This window comes from Mauremys reevesii, linkage group 1 (assembly GCF_016161935.1).
Source record: "Mauremys reevesii isolate NIE-2019 linkage group 1, ASM1616193v1, whole genome shotgun sequence".
Taxonomy (NCBI): Eukaryota; Metazoa; Chordata; order Testudines; family Geoemydidae; genus Mauremys; species Mauremys reevesii.
Genome location: NC_052623.1, coordinates 263,166,263 through 263,183,231, shown reverse-complemented (window position 1 = coordinate 263,183,231; position 16,969 = coordinate 263,166,263). Strand labels below are relative to the sequence as shown.

General features: G+C 42.6%; 1 protein-coding gene and 1 long non-coding RNA gene across 2 annotated transcripts in view; one reads left to right on the top strand and one right to left on the bottom strand.

Moving 5' to 3' along the window:
• RFX4 (regulatory factor X4) overlaps positions 1 to 16,969 on the bottom strand; it is a 100,945-nt gene that overhangs the window by 71,257 nt on the left and 12,719 nt on the right. Inside the window, exons 3-4 of the mRNA XM_039519314.1 lie at positions 12,115 to 12,175; positions 6,218 to 6,341 (exon numbers count right to left, since the gene is read on the bottom strand). Of these exons, the coding sequence (XP_039375248.1) occupies positions 6,218 to 6,283 (66 nt within the window). The 5' untranslated portion in view covers positions 6,284 to 6,341; positions 12,115 to 12,175. The remainder of the gene's footprint in view (positions 1 to 6,217; positions 6,342 to 12,114; positions 12,176 to 16,969) is intronic.
• On the top strand, positions 347 to 8,087 carry LOC120395169. The gene is made up of 4 exons (XR_005592503.1): positions 347 to 401; positions 3,302 to 3,373; positions 7,538 to 7,602; positions 7,737 to 8,087. It is a non-coding gene; the product is annotated as an uncharacterized LOC120395169 (long non-coding RNA).

The following is a 16,969-nucleotide window of genomic DNA, read 5'->3' as shown; positions in this document are numbered from 1 at the left end:
AGAGGCTTATCTCCCACCTCGTGAGCCTTCCTGAGAATGCTACAGACAGCCTCTGAGTGATGGCTGCTATGACTCTACAAATGTGTGACCAGGCCACAAGATGCTGGACTCCATCTAGGGCTGTCAGTATTTTTCCACAAACTGCTCTGGGAACCAAGTTTTGAAACAAAGAGTTCCTTCCCTATGCTAAAGGCAGGGAGTGACATCATCAGAGACTCTTCATTCCACACACAATAAGACTCCTGGAAACACCTGAAGAACAGAGACTGAACTGGGGGAAGTGCTGGACCCAGGCTAAAGGGATTTCCAGCCTGTGTATGAAACACCTGGGGAGTCCAAGCTGTAAAGCAAATGCAGCTTGTCCCTTAAGAATCTACAGCCTGCTTGTACCATTTCTCAGGGTGAGAATCGACTAATTCATATACAATCTATTGAGTATATTAAGCTTAGTTTGCATTTTTGTTTATTTACTAGATAATCTGCTTTGATCTATTTGCTATTCCTTATAATCACTTAAAATCTATCTTTTTTAGTTGTTAAACTTGTTTTTGCTTTAATCTAAACCAGTGAGCTCTGACTGGAGTGCTTGGGGAAAATCTCTGCTTGGTTACCACAAGCGTGCATTGTTCTCTTCACATTCAGGGATAGGCGGTCGGGTATTAAACCCATATACTGGCAAGATTTGACCAGGGCAGGACGGAACTGCACTGGGGTCCCAGGCTGGGAAGCTGGTGGTTAGACAGCCTGCATGTAACTTCAGCTGGGTGTGAATGCTTGTGAAAGTGCAGGCTGGAGGGCTTTGCAGCTTGTCAGACAGTACAGTGTGAGAGGGAGCCCAGGCTGGTGGGTTGGGGGCTGAGTGGTACCCCAGTTCCAGATGGCGCGCCCGAGGAACCTGTCACAGCACAATCAAACAGATTGTTGTTTTTTCAAGATTAAAGAACCATTGAACACTTTAGCCCAGACTCTCAGTTGAGTTGTAGCTGCCTGTAATGGCCAGGGTGTAGGCAACTGGACCAGTAATGTCTGTTGGGGCAGGAATGAATACAGGACTCAGAAGTAGTCACCAAGCAGAGTCAGGAGACGGGTATCAAGGTCAAGCCAGCCTAGGGTCAAAGGCAGGAGTCAGGATCAAGGCAGAGCGAAAAACAAGGTTTGAGCCATAGCAAGCCAGAATCTGCATTGTTGCTCAGACAGCTCCCTGGGCCAACTTCCTGGATTAAACAGTTGGTGTGGACCAATCAGGCGGCTGCAGGGTTCTGTTGCTCTGACCTCTTCAGGAAGTACTTCCTGGCTGTCTTTGCCTTTGTACTTTAAAACTGCTGAAATGTGAACATCTGAAAACGGTCGCACATGAGGACAAGCTTGTCAGGAGGAGATTTACAATGCACACTCCTGATTAGTGTGCAGGGCCTAGCCTGTACCGTAACCATGTAACAAGGGCAAACTCATCTTCAGTTCTCTCCTCTGATCGATTAAACTAATTCATTTGCTTTAATGAGGGAATCGCATTTCCCTCATCTTTGAGTCCTAAGCCAATTGGTTCTCAGGACCCTAAGGAAACATGACTGGTGAGAAGGCACAGATGTATTTTTACATTTTGCTAAACACGTATGTACTGTGTTTGACTGCCCTCGTTAGTATTGGGCCTGAAGTCTATGGCACGGACAATTGTCACATAAGATACATTTTTATTAGATATTGTTTCCAGCCAATACTGGAAAGAAAAAAAAAAGAATGGGGGGAGGAATGTTAAATTTAAGGATCAGTGTGGTCCACTAGACAAGGGGCTAGCATAGGAGTCATGAGACTAGTGCTTAATTTGTGCCGGGACGTGCCAGGACTGAGCCCCAGCACCTCTAGGCTTGCTGTGTCACTTATGAAAGTAAAAAAAAAAATTGCTTGAGCCCCAGCACCTAATTGCTTGAGCCCCAGCACCTCCTTCATTACCAATTAAGCACTGCAGTAGATGTTCTGTCCCTGGCTCTGCTGCTGAACAGTTGTGTGAGCTTAGGTACGTTTCTATGCCTTAGTTTCCCCATCTGTAAAACTCAGATAATAGTTACTGGCAGCCTGTATTATAGACGAGGTCACATTAGATGATCTAGTGGTTCCTTCTGGCTTTGAACTCTGACTACACTGTGGAATGATCATCTAGCAAAGTTTGATTTTGAATCTTTTCTAGTTATAAGAATGAAAAAAATCTTAACTATAGAAGGCCTGTTTCTTGTTTACACTAAAGCCTTGTCTACATTAGAAGGACTTTGCTGGGAAAGCTATATTGGCAAACCCTCCTAGTGTAAATGCAGCTTACACCAATAAAAGTGCTTTGCTAGTATAGTTTATACAGTTCCCCAAATGAAATAAACTATATCAGCACAAGGACTGCATCTACTTAGAGGCTTGTGCCAGTATAGAATGGCATAAGAATCAGTGACATTACTCTACTCCCCTTTTACATTTAAAAACATGGGGCTTAATTCTCATTTGCGTCCAGGCCACATTACACCACTTTGGTAGCGTACCCTTTACACTGCCAAGGGTGGTGTACGGTGGCCTTAGTATGAATGAGAATCAACCTGTAATTTTTTGCATTCTTCTTTCTTTTTCCCTTTTAAAATATTTATTTGCTGCAGCTGGCCAAAGACGCAGCAGCATCACATCAAAATAAGGAAACAATGGAAGGAGGTATAGAACCTCCAGGCTGCACAATGGAGTTGCATGAAGAACACTGGGAGGGAGCATAAACCCATCACGAGACACTGCAGAGTTCCCCTTTGGAGACATTCAGGATCTCTGAGACAAGTGTTAAAACAGAAAGTTGGGAGGGTGGGGGGAGAGATTACATCTTCAGGAGGAGGGATTAAGAGAGTGAGGAGCATATGGGGTCATGAAAGGAAGCGGTTATGTGAGAGGACACTGGGGAAAAAAAGGGGAATGAAAGGAGACAAGGCTTTAGTTATTGGTAACTTTACAGCAATGGTTCTAAACCTCCAGTATGAATCAATGTTCACCTGAGATTACTGACAGATTTGGGAATGGATGGAACAGTTGGGAAGATTTTTTAAATTAAATGTTTGATTCACTGAGTCCTTTGACTTTTTTTTTAAATGACCCAAATAATGGGGTTTCCTGTATTTCTGCCTGAGGAGTATTTCACAAGCTGAATATTCTCACAGTCAGAAAAAAAACTTTTCCTCATATGCAGCCCATATTCCTTTTTCTTACTTGTACCCCATTGGTCCTAGTCCCCTGACACTGGCTGCAAGTACCAATCTAACTAATACTGCTCCCTCCTTAGGGTGAAAGCCTGGTTCCATTGATGTCATTGGGAATTTTGCCATTGACTTCCCTAATTTCAGCCTCAGTCAAGGTCTGGTCTTCTTTAATTATTACTTAGATAAGTTATACAGGTAAAAATGCCAAGCGTGCCCAAGGCCTTGTCTGCGCTAGGAATAAAAAAGGGGTTACTTGTTACTACTTGTCAGCAAACCCTTTCTCCTAGTGTGGATACCCCTTAAGTGCCAGTGAGGATTCTGTTAATCATTCCTTTTATGCTAATTCTGTTTCTCCATCTCTTTTCACTTCTCTTGCTCTTTTTTGAACTCCCTTTATTTTTGTTTCCATTGTATGTGTATGCCATTTAAAGGAGGTTTTAAAGGCACTCCTGAGCTGAAACCTTGAACCCCAAGTCTCGGTCTAGACCAAACATTCATAGCCAAGTCAGAGATCTCCCAAAATGGCATTTATCAGTGAAACCTTATGTGTACCGGTGGTATCAGTGCTGGTATATTAATCGAGAAGAAACAGCTGACTCAGAGGTAGTGTGCTAGGGTTTTACTCATTGCACATGGGTAATTTTTAGCTCAGGACAGAGAGCTCTGTGCAGTAAAACAATCTATTGAAAAATAAAATCAATCAAAAAGCAGGAGCCCTTATGTTTAACATTACCCACAAAGTTCAAAGTTCAAAGATGAATCATAAATTCAGTGAGATCCACTCAAAGGCGAACTGTCCATAACTTCACTAACAGATTTCACAGAACAACTAGCCTCTTTCTCTGGAGCAGAGGACAGCTGCAGTGCACTGATGAGTTGCAATAAGGGCAAATGTGTCTGGGTTTCTGTTCAGCCAGCTAAATATGGAAACCCTCAATTGGCACCTACTCATTTGTGCCTGGAAGGACAGCCCCACTTCCAAGGCACGTATGGCACACTCACTTTAAAAGTTACTGCGCTTCCAATTTGTTAGAGCTCCAGGGGTGTATCTACACTAAGGGAGAAATTGACGGCAGAGTCATTGATTGCATGGAGTAACTGTTGGCTTCACTAGTCCTTGTAATGGTTTAGTATCTCCGCACAGCAACAGTGGGTTTGACAGAGCCATTTTGCTACATTCAGATTCCTACAGATAGCCTACTGCCTCACCACCACAGCTGTACCAGTGCACTCAGATTCCTGATGTACATATCCCTGTTGCTGGGAACATGGAGTTGGGGGTAATTTGCACATAGGATGCAGTGAGAAGGCTCATTTGTGTGGGCTCCTGTCTACAATGGAGAAAGACCATTGTGTCAGCTAGAGCTGAGCTAAATCCCACTCTAGGTCAGGTGTTGCAACCAGCTGGTAAAAATCTGTATTTGTACAAGATACTCCAACTAATGCTTTGGGGAAGGGAAAGGGTCTAAATGCCTCTTCACCTAATGTAGACATGACGGGAAAGACCAGTGCACTTTGAGAGGTCACGAGTGTGGCCTGACGTTTCAGACAGGCAAAGCATGTTTGTTTCCTGGTGAAACAATTTAAAATTTTACAGCTGATGCATCATTTACAGACATTTTTGTAAAGGTAACAAAGGTATAATAAACATTTTACCAGTGTAACAAATTTCCTACAGATTGACAAATTTGGCACAATTTCCATTGTTTCTAAATTAGTCATTGGAACAATATTAACCACGTAGTAGCAGTGATAGAGCAAATAGGCTGAACAGAAGTTAGAATAAAAATATTGTTTCCATTTACTGCATCTAAACAGAACTTTAACACAAAGTCAACCTAACCGATTAGGGCTTGATAGCAATTAATTCACCGAAATGGTGCCACACAATGCATTTTACTTGCCTCACTAAACTACTTAAATAAACATGAAATACAAAAGAAAAAACATCCCATTAAATGTTTTCTCTTCTTTTGGCTTCTGTGTTAGGAAATAATACGAGCAACATTTTTGATTCTGTAAATACATAGCACTACTGTACAATTAAATGAGATTAGCTTCCATTGAAATTAGCTTCAGAGTGATGCTTGCAAACTTTTCAAAAATGCTTGGCAAATTTCAGCATGTTGTATCACAAAATACAAGATTAAAAGGTCCAGGGTGTTTTCTTGAATAACTCAGAGGTAGTGTAATATTTACTGGCAGACTGTGTTATAGAGGTGGTCACATTAGATGATCTAGTGGTTCACTTACTTTTAAGTAAAAATTGACATAATCCCATTTTGCACTTAAGACACCCACCTATCTGCAAATTCAAAAGTAAGAACATCTGGTAATGTTCCAGGTTACTGAGAGCTCCTAAAAAGACACTGAAACTCAGTACTGAAATACACAGCTAAGTTTTATTGATCACATCTGTACTGACTGAAATTCACCACTCACAGAAGGCCAACACAAGACATATAATGGGCCTGGTTCTCCTCTCACTCATGTTAGTGTAAATCAGGAGTATCTTTACTGAAGTCAATGGGCATTCCAATATTTCTGCAGAATTAATGAGCACTTCTGTCCATACTAATTTTTTATGACCTGAATTGTTGCTGTTTAACACTTATAAATATTGTTATTACTGTTAAAGCAATATTAAGGAATAACAGAATTATTTACACTCTCTTGAATTTGGCTTCCATGTTGCCAATGCCATAAATGTCATTTTGAAGCAAAATGGCTGCCATGAACAGGCAGATCATAAAAATCATCTATTTTTTAAAATGCATTTTCACTTTAACCATGATGAAAAGTGATCCCGACCTTCCGAGTGTTTAAAATGCTTCACATTTTTCTTGGAGTTTTAATACGCACCGTATTCCTTTGATGCATCGCCATCTCTGACTTGAAGTGACAGTTTTCCTGAGGCTAGAGCCTTTATCATTTTAAATATCAAAATCTCGCCAGAGCCAGGTTAGAGAGCAAGGCTTGTCATTGCAGTTTAGACTCACCTTCCCAAAGCTGGCAGCGTTAACAGGCTGTGTGTCGTTTTTCTCACAGAAGTCCAAATAGTGCATGTAGAGAGCACTTCGAGGAATGCAAACGCCTTCTGCAATCTCATAGTTCTCCTCCAGCCTTAAAAAGCAAATACCAAACAAAGAAAACTGCAAATATGTTGGCTGCCCTGAATTATAAATAGTGTGCAAACCTGCACGTTTAAGTGACTTTCACGTCTCAGCTAACCTTTGTTTTATTGTTACCTCATCTTTCCAATTCACCTCCACCCCATTTGGCCGTATCATCTACCTGTTGCATTCTATCTGCTATGTAGATTGTGAGCTCTCAGGGGCTTCTTTGTTACTTGTCTGTACAGTACCTAGCACACTGGGGCCCTGATCCTTGATTGAAATTCCTAGGTGCTATTTTAATAACAAATACTATTATATCATAACTTTAAATCATATGGGTTAAACGAATGAATGCACAATGACAGAATAAAGAAATCACTAAGTGGCAACATTCTGATGCACCCTAGATGATGAGTCCAAGCGAGAGTCACCATCAACATCTTGAAATATTTTAAATACTTTCACTTCTAGCTGATTTACATAAAGTAAACAGGAGTAGCTAAAATAAAATATTTGCATCAATGGAAGGCTCTCCACAGATAATGTTTTGTACAATGGTTTCTTACAGATGCTGATGTACAACACAGGATAAGAAGACTCTACCAAGTGCTGAATGCAACATTAAGCTATTGTCCTATTCTACCTCATAGAAAATAATAATTCCCCATAATAGATTTAATTTTACACACAAGCGCTTTGCCATTAAAACATGAGATTCTCCATATAACTCAATAATTATAAAGCTGTTGATGTGAGACCATGTTGCTTTGAAAGTTATTTTCTGGAGGCTGATCTTTCCCAAATAATAGAGGTCCCAGTTCAGGCAGGTACTTAAGCACATGCCTAATTTGAAACCCATGAGTACTCCCACTGACTTCAATGCTCCTACTCACATGTTTATAGTATCTTGCTGAAGGAAGGTCAGAAAGGGTACGCTCCTTTTTTTGTTAATTATATCGCTGGAATCAATATTTGCTCAGGAAACCTGGATTTTAAAGCAAACATGGTCCTTGAAGTAGTTACCTGTAAAAGTTCAGATCTCCAAATAACCTGAGTTTCTCTGTTTCGCTGCCTTTGGCAGACCTTCGCTCCATGTCAGTTATTGTGACCATTTGTGACTGCAAACTATTTTAATAAGATATCTGGCTGGATGAATGGAATTGGTTTGTAAGGGCAACATCTATTCTTCCTTGGTTTCTACAGGAATATCATCACGGCATCGTTCCCCAAATTCATAGACCTTTAACAAGACCTCTTTTCAAAACCCAGTGAGTTCATTTCTATACTATAGCTGCTAATTGGCATGTCAGCTTCCCTGACCAAGACAGGACAGAAAGAAAAGCAGTTAATTATTTCTGTTCATATCTGATGAATTTTTCTCTTTTTCTCTTCTCTTTCACAGGGAGTCATTAGTCTGACACTGAAGAATGCTCCATTATACCTGAACTTTTTTTTAAATGATCAAAAACCCCATTTTGCTCCACTTCTTTTATTTTCCTGCCTTTTATTTAACAACTTTATCATATTTTGAATTCAGCTTCATCCTACAGTATTGTGGAAAGATAATGAACTCAATCTTCTGCCTAACAAATCATTATCAGAAATATATGTGTGTCCTAATAAAGCAATCCAGTAGTTCAGTAAGAAAGCTTTTGTACCACTCATGGTATTGCAATAAAAACCCTAATGTTTCTATAGGAAAGACAATTTTATCTGCCCTTATTACTGTTCCCCTTTGTACTTATACACTGCTAGATTAAAAGGGATTATTCTGCATCTGAGTAATGTTTGTAAGTGCTGATCATACGGACTTTTATTCTGAAATGAGAAGCAACATAATATGCCAAGCTGTTGCAATGTAACTACAATTAATTCAGCAAAGAATCCTGTGGCACCTTATAGACTAACAGACGTTTTGCAGCATGAGCTATCGTGGATTTACTATGCCAAGGAAGGCCTATTTCTCACAATCCTCTCTTTCCCCCTTTCTTAGTCCTGTTTACATTATTTTGTCACTTATGCCCAATGAGTAATTTATATCACCATTTATATCACTGCTGAATTTGGCCCAGACTTTCATGGCAGTTGCACATGCTTATACACTAGGCTGTCTCCAACTGAAGTTGGCCTTCTATCTTTTACAATCATGCAAAGGCAATGTCCAAGGCAATTGCAGGCAGAGCTGTCAAACAAATACATGAAACTAAACTACTAGGTATGTCTTGTCCTGTGTTTGTACAACACCTAGTACAATGGGGTCCTAGTTCATGACTAGGGCTCCTAGGTGCTACTGCAATTTGATGGTTAATCTGATGCTAACGAGTTAGGCTTTTTAGAACAGTGCAAAACGACATCTTCACACCATGAAAGCTTAGCACTTTACAGCAGACTGGCCAAGATATTTGAGTGTCTGCTTGTATACAGTATAATCTATCCAGTAGCACAGCTTCTCCAGGTGAGACCAGCAACATTCAAAGAGATAATACTAAGATAAACAAACGGAAGAAACACCAAACTACTGTTGTGTGGCACAGCTGCTAAACTGTGAAGCTCTGAGGCATTAATCATTAAGATAATTGAATTGTTTAATTTGACACCAGAAAAAATTATATTTTAAAAACACAGAAGAAAGTTGCTGTGTCTATTTCAGTGTCCTCGCATATTTTTTTTGAGTGGAATATTCAATAGAGGGAATTAAATGCTCTGCAAAAAGTCAAAAGGGAAAATGCCTGCACTAGATAAACATGGGAGAACATAACGTAACGTGTAGGTAGCAGGAAGCAGATAGACTGCATGATGCAACAAGCCTTTTACATTTCTAAATTCTAGGATTCTCTGACAAATGTTTCTGAATGGGCATTATTGTGCAGACTGCATTCCAGCAGAGTTCAATATCCCAGGGGTTTAGGGATTTACTAACCTTTATGAATGAGGAAGCTTGAAAGTGTTTGGCTGAATATTGTTTATAGTATTTGCATGTTTTCTTTTGAGAGCAGTATCACTGGCATGTGTTCCAATTCAGTCTCACTTCTTGGCTACTATGTTATTTGCTCCTTTGGGGGAGATGAGGAGGGGGAGAGTTCTAACTGGCACTACCACAAAATAAACAATGTCCTGATCTATGGCTACTAAGCGCTGTTGGCTATTTTATTTTAGCTAGAGTGTCCTACATTGTTTTGTTTACCTTGTACTGAGGTAAAGTAGACTGGGTGAATAATGCATAGTAACAGTACGCATATGAATATTCACTCTTCACTTTTTAATGAATTCTGTTTGGCCATACTCACTCACCCTTTCCATTCACTGACCACAAACATCTGAGAGACTGAATTTCTTTGGCATAGATAACTTGCAGAAAGTGATTTTCAGAGTCAAATTATACATCAATTTAAATTTGCAAGTCTGAGTGAGTATTTGCATCAGAATTGTTTATGGGTTCCTCCAGTCAGAACACTGAATACCCACAATAAGTTGCTCTAGATCGATCTATAGTCAAATAACATAAAAAATGTCATTGAATAAACTTTAAACAACAAATGTGAGGAAACAGCAATCTGCTCATGAATATTCCAAATGCAGGAAAAGAGGCAAATTCATTGGATAGATTATTCTTTGCAATGTATTCGTTCAGGTCTACAGTGAAGCATGTTGGAGGTAGACCACCAACCGCATTTTCATACTGGGATGGATAAATTAGAAACCTAAAATGGGTATTTGAGTGGACAGTCTAAGGGTCCAAGTGCAAAATTGGGTACTCATGTTTGAAAAATGGCTCCTTTGCTTGATGTCCCTTTAAAGACATGGGTCTCAAGAGGCTGGCACGGCAAGGTAAGTATTCCAACATTTTGCTAAGTGAGGTACCGTAGGGCAGTAATCCATTTGTCAGCCGACATACTGAAAAGTACTGATAGCTGAAGTACAGTGGAGCTAACAATAGCCCCAAAGTCCAATGAGTGTTTCAACTGACTTCAGATCACAATTCTAGAGCCCAATCCTACCAGATGCAGAGCACTTCCTGCAAGGTCCTTTGTGCCCTCAACTCTCTCTGAAATAAACAAACTAACAAAAATAAAAAGACAACTGAAGTAGAAGACACAAGCTACGGAAATAGAGCTCAGAAGATTGTGTCATCATAACACAAATGAAAATGCTGCAGTAAATAAGTGTGAAAAGGTGGAACATCCCTCACTTATTCATAGTATGAGACACAATAATGCTCTAAAGCATTCTCATCTACTTTCAACCTTGCCCCTTCTTACCTCCCCACCCCCGCTCCACCACCTAATTTCTCCTCTCATTCCTTCCTGTCTTCCTTCCCCCCGATGGGATTATGACATGTGAGGTGAATCACAGTCAAACTCCTGCTGTTCTTTTTCCTCCTGTACCTTAAAGCATTTGGACCTCATCTAACTAGTGCTGCCAGCTTTCTAATTGCACAAAACCCAACACCGCTGCCCCACCCCCTGCCCTGAGGCACTGCCCCTTCTCCAAGGCTCCACCCCCATTCACTCCATCCTCCCATCCCTCTGTCACTCACTCTCCCTCACCCTCACTCACTTGCTCATTTTCACTGGGCTGGAGCAAGGGGTTGAGGTGTGGGAGGGGGTGAAGGTGTTGGCTGGGGATGCAGGCTCTGGCGTGAGGCTGGGGCTGAGGGGTTCAGGGTGCAGGAGGAGGCTCCAGGCTGGGGCCGAGGGGTTCGGGGTGTGGCAGGAGGTATGGATTCTGGGCTAGGGGTCCAGGCTCTGGGGTGGGGCCAGAAATAAGGGGTTCAGGGTGCAGGAGGGGGATCTGGGCTGGGGCACAGGGCGCAGGCTCTGAGGTGGTGCCGGGGATGAGAGGTTTGGGGTACAGGAGGGGTTTCCAGGCTGGGGCCACGGGTTCAGAATGCGGGAGGGGGTTCCGAGCTGAGGCAGGGGGTTTGGGCACAGGAGGAAGTTTGAGTGTGGGAGGGAGCTCAGGACTGGGGCAGGGCATTGGGGTGTGGGAGGGGTCTCAGGGTGTGGGTTCCGAGCAATGCTCACCTTGGGCGCTCCCTGCAAGTGGCGACATGTTCTTCGGCTCCTAGGCAGAGCGTGGGCAGGCGGCTTTGCGCACTGCCTCCACCCACAGGTGCTGCCCCCAGCAGCTCCCATTAGTTGTGGTTCCCAGCCAATGGGAGCAGTGGAGCAGTGCTCAGGGCGGGACAGGGGCAGCACATGGAGTCCCCGTGGCCATCTCTCTGCCTAGGAGCTGAGGGACATGTCACTGCTTCTGGAGAGCTGTGCGGAGCCACATAGGGAGCCTGCCAGCCCTGCACCAACCAGACTTTTAATGGCCCGGTTAGTGGTGCTAACCGGAGCCACCAGGGTCTGTTTTCAACCGGGCATTCCCTACCGGACACCTGGCAACCCTACATCTAACAGGGATGGACATAAGCACCTGGTTGAGTGCTTTGCTGAATCGGGGTCCTGAAGACCGAAAAACTCTTGGCATTTATTTTTCTTTATCGTTTTAAAATTAAACAAACCAAACCAAAACCCTCATTGCTTAGGTGGCAAATACATCTGCCCAAAAGACCTATGCAAACTGGATCTGAACTTGCTCCATGTACAAAAAACATAATTAGGACAACCAGCAAGACACATCATATAGAGTGTAACTGCATAGAATGCCCACATGCAGTGAAAACACTGTTGCTTTGTGAGGTTTCTCAGGCCTACAATCTTTTTAGTTGGCGACAGAGCATGAAAATGATAAGGAATTATCAAAGGGTTTTTTTTTTAAAAAAGGAGTCTTACCATTGCAGAGTAGCTGGAGTAGAGTGTGGTTTGGATGCTCTGTTATTTTCTTTTTCCTCATCTATTGAGAAATAAAAAATGGTATGTCATTTCAGTGGGAATTGCTCAGGCATTTGTGAGCTGATAAGGAACCGTCTATTCAAAGAAATCTGTCAGACTTCACAGCCTTCCAAAAATAGAGACTAAACTCTGGAAATATGTAAAATGGTCCCCCTAGACTAGTTCACTGCTAAAGCTATGTATATTTTGGCTTGCAGCAGGCCCTGACAATGAGAGAGGAGTTGTGTATAGGGGTTATTGTTATGTCATATGTAACAACCCCCCACCCCAACATGGTCATTAGAAGAGTCAGAATCTGGGACCTTTAACACTACAGCACACAACCACTCTACCACTTGAGCCTCGATTCCTAATTAATTCTTATAACAGTTAAAAAAATACATTTTAAATAATTCCTGGGCAAATGTGACTTGCAAGGGAGTACATACTCAGAGGTGTTAGATGGTATCAGAATCCCTCTCAAGAGGGATGTTTAAGTAATGTACAGTACATCTCTACTGTCACCAGAACCCCCAGATGTATTGATATCCAGGTTCATCATTTCCTAGTTTGTAATAGCACATGGACCATCGATCAGACAGCACATCTCCTCCACATGCAGGATTAACTACAGAATATTCACAATTTAACCTAGCCCTTGAGTCATGTTTGAAAGCCATCACATGCAGTAATGGTCAATTTCTCCACGCTGTTTCTGTAATATATTTTGGTTTTTACGGGACAGGGTTATTAGCCCTGTGCCTAACCCCCAACCTGGAGGACCACGGTGTCTGTTTTGTCTGGCCCCTCCTTCACAGACCAATCCAGCATTGTTGAACCTGCCAGGAGCAAAAAGCTGCCCTCCCCTGGCACAGACTCTGAGGATTGTTAAATATAGTCTCTGGAAATCATCAAAATACAACACCAAAACCAAACTCAAGATTTATCAGAACTGCATACTTTCAACATTACTTTATAGTGCAGAATGAGGGGGAATGACAAAGTATGACATGTCCAAACTGTCTTCACTCCATACAACCTGCCTCAGAAAAATCCTCCGCATCTTTTGGCCCAGAACAATCTCAAACCAAGACCTGTTCACACAGTGCAGCCAAGCAAATCTGAACACCATCATTACCACGAGGTGTTGGAGATGGATTGGCTGTGTGCTTCGGATGAAAACTGATTCCTTCACCAGAGTAGCAATAAGATGGACATTTGAAGGCAGGCAAAAAATGAGGCTGCCTGAAAACGACGTGGCAAAGAGCTGTGGAAGCCAAGCTGAAAAACCTGGTGCACAGCTGAAAAGCTGGGGAACCACTGAAAGACTTGCCAGAAACAGACAGGAGTGGAGGAGCTTTGTCGCTGCCCTAAATGCCAAAGGCATAATGGGTACTAACTAACTATTGAGTCATGCCAGAATGCTCCGGAATGCCCTTCCAGCACTTTCTGGGGGAGCCAGAATGGCACCTAGTGGTACTTCCTGATCTTGTTGGGTACTTCTTGAAGGCTGCATTCACCCCCTGAGTTAGCCAGCCTATTTGAAAGAACTTTGGCCCCCACCACTTTGCCATGTGTTGCTATACAGCTTAATTGTATACATGTTCCACTCTTCTTCTGGCTAGTCCTCCCAGGTCCCCTACACTCATTTTGGGAAATGTTGGTGTAGATCTTCTTAATATAATACTTCCTCAGTACTGCCGACTCCTAATGTTCAAAACCCATGAGTCAGGGGCCAAAACCAAACAAAACCAACAACAAACCAATAAATATTTGTCTCCTGGTTTCTGAATCATGAAGTGCCACATTTTCCAGGTTCTCTCTGCACCACAAGGGCTAGAAATTTGGATGTTTTTAAAAAAGTGAAAGTGGAGAGCCTCCCATAATCACAGGACTCCAGAAGCTGGGAATTAAAGAAAAACACCAGATACCACGATACTTGAGATAAAATTCAGTCATCACAAAAACTGGCAATATTGCTTCCTCTCCTTTCTTACATGCTTTGATGAGCAGTGAAATACTTAACAATGATGCTATTTAAAGTATCATCATCCCAGTGAGCGCCCACTTAAAAGAGTGGCTCAGATCACATTTTAGAGCTATTGTTTTTGACTCCCTGCAAACTCCTACATTCCTTCAGTTACACTCACTTCACCTTTTGAAGGTTTTCTTTGCAATCATAATAGTTGGAGACCAACATTTTTTTAAATGAAAGCAGAAACTGTAGAATCTCTCCGTGCCCTTCCTCCTACTCAGCTAAGCCAGGCGGGTTCAGGACACACGTTGAGAAACACTGCTCACTTAATGCTGCCCAGCACTTGAGTGCTGACTTCCTTAAAGGGGACTGATTTAGGTTATATTAAAGGAAGGGTCTCACTTGAAAGTTAGGAAATGTCAGATTTATGGTCATCTGTACAACCTTAATTCTGTCCCCTTGTGCATAGGCATATTATACAGTCTTTAATTACATTACCACATTCTACTTTCTTCCACAGGACACATGCCTCATTCAGTGCACTGGATAGCTGTACAAATTTAAATACAGTTTTTAAAAAGGTAATTTCACAGGGCTTATTTCAAAAGGAAAAAGGTGAAAACAAAACCTGTTATGTGCAACTGTAACAACTTTCTCACCGGGGGAGCCTGCCCTGACTGACTCTCTCTCTCTGTCCTGGAAGTTGAGGAGGTCCAGTCCCTTGAGGTGTCCCTGGGGGATGGGGAGGAAACATGCTGCTGGGTCTCATGGGGCACCCGGCTGGTTTCTGCCACATATGGTACTCCCAGAGGGGCTACAGGCCATGTCCAGGGAGGGAAGGGGAGCCCAACCTGATTCCCCCCCACATACACACTACAACTGCTCTGGAATCTCCCAGACATTCCCAGAACGCTGTCTGCTGCAGCTTTGATGCGGGCAGCATGAGGTCAACCTCGGGGCTGGTCTACACTACAAAGTTAAGTTAGCTTAAACTACATCAAAGGTTCTCAAACTGTGGTCCATGGACCACCAGTGGTCCGCAAGCTCCACTCAGGTGGTCTGCACAGTGTATACTCTGTTCATAAGAACATATGAACGGCTGTACCGGGTCAGACCAAAGGTCCATCTAGTCCAGTATCTGTCTACCAAGAGTGGCCAATGCCAGGTGCCCCAGAGGAAGTGAATCTAACTGGCAATGATCAAGTGATCTCTCTCCTGCCATCCATCTCCATCCTCTGACAAACAGAGGCAAGGACATGATTCCTTACCCATCCTGGCTAATAGCCATTTATGGACTTAACCACCATGAATTTATCCAGTTCTCTTTTAAACGCTGTTATAGTCCTCGCCTTCACAACCTCCTCAGGTAAGGAATTCCACAAGTTGACTGTGCGGATAGTTGTCTGAGGATAGTTCCCTCTAAGGTGCGCGCCTGGACGGCGGCACATGAAAGAATGAAGTGCCACCCACCTAATCATTGGAGCCGCGCAGGCATGGCTCCACTAATTAGGTGCCTGGACCCTGGAGAAGACGCACATGTAAGGTGAGGTGGGCCTTGGGGAGAATAAGGGGTAGGTGGGAGAGGGCAGTGGGATGAGAAGAGAGGATGGGGGAGAATTTGGGACGTGCAGGGCTGCGGCGGCCAGAGAAAGAGGTGACTTTCCCCAGCTCCAGGGCTGCGGTTGCCGGGGAGAGACCCCCCCCCCCTTCCCAGCCCCAGCTTGGGGGCTGCCATGGCGGGGGAGAGGGCACATCCATTGCATTAGAAAGGTAAAACTACAGATATGAAAATATGAGTTGTGTGCTTTTATTTGTAGAACAAAAAAACATTAATTATTATTGAGGTTTTCTTATATAGTGCTTTTATCCAAAGCGCTTTACGACAGTTATCTAACAGTACAAACAACATTTGGAATGATCCCATTAAGTGGTCCACCGAGACCTCAGCAATTTTCAAGTGGTCCACAAAAAGAAAAGTTTGAGAACCACTGACCTACATTATTCAGAGCTGCAAGAAATTTCACATTCCATTCAACGTCATTAAGTCAACCTAGACCCAGTGTAGACACCACTAGGTCAATGGAAGAATTCTTTTGTCAAGCTAGCTACTGCCCCTCAGGAAGATGGACTTACTATAGCGACTGAAGAACCCTTCCATCGCTGTAATAAATGTCTACACCACAGTGGCACATAGCAGCACTACAGCTGTAGCATTTCAATGTAGACATACCCTTAGAATTGTGTGTGTGCGCATGTGTTATTATTTCAGCAGGCTGCCAAAACTTTCCTGAGGGAAAATGAATGAGAGAAGGGAAATGGACATTTTTAGCAGTTTATATCTCAGCAAAACCTAAACAGAATTTTGTGAGACAAAGAAGAGGCACTTCTGTAGCCAGAGGAGGGCATCCCTCCTGTTGAACATTAAAAGTGCTCTGCAAAAAACAATGGAGGTGTGAGAGTTTGCAGAGAACAGATTACAAGCATCTTTCATAAAGGAAAGTGTTTGGCAACCCAAGTACAGATATCACTACCAGTCCCCCTACAATATGGCACTATCTAGCTTTTTTGCACACCAATGTCATTTCCAATGTTGCTAATTTTTAAGACAAAATCCATAAACAGATGCATAAAGGTGGCCTCAATTATTATTTCAGGAGTCATGCACAAGAGGCCAGAATTTGTCCCTAAGCCTCCTCTTCCTGTTATGTTTAGGGTTATTCTCCCCAGACATAAGGTCATACATTAACTTAGTACTTTCTATTTTATTGTCTAATTTATTAACAAAAATGGTAAACAAAATGGGAACAAGTATCAGACCCTGTGAAACCCAGTGGACGCTGT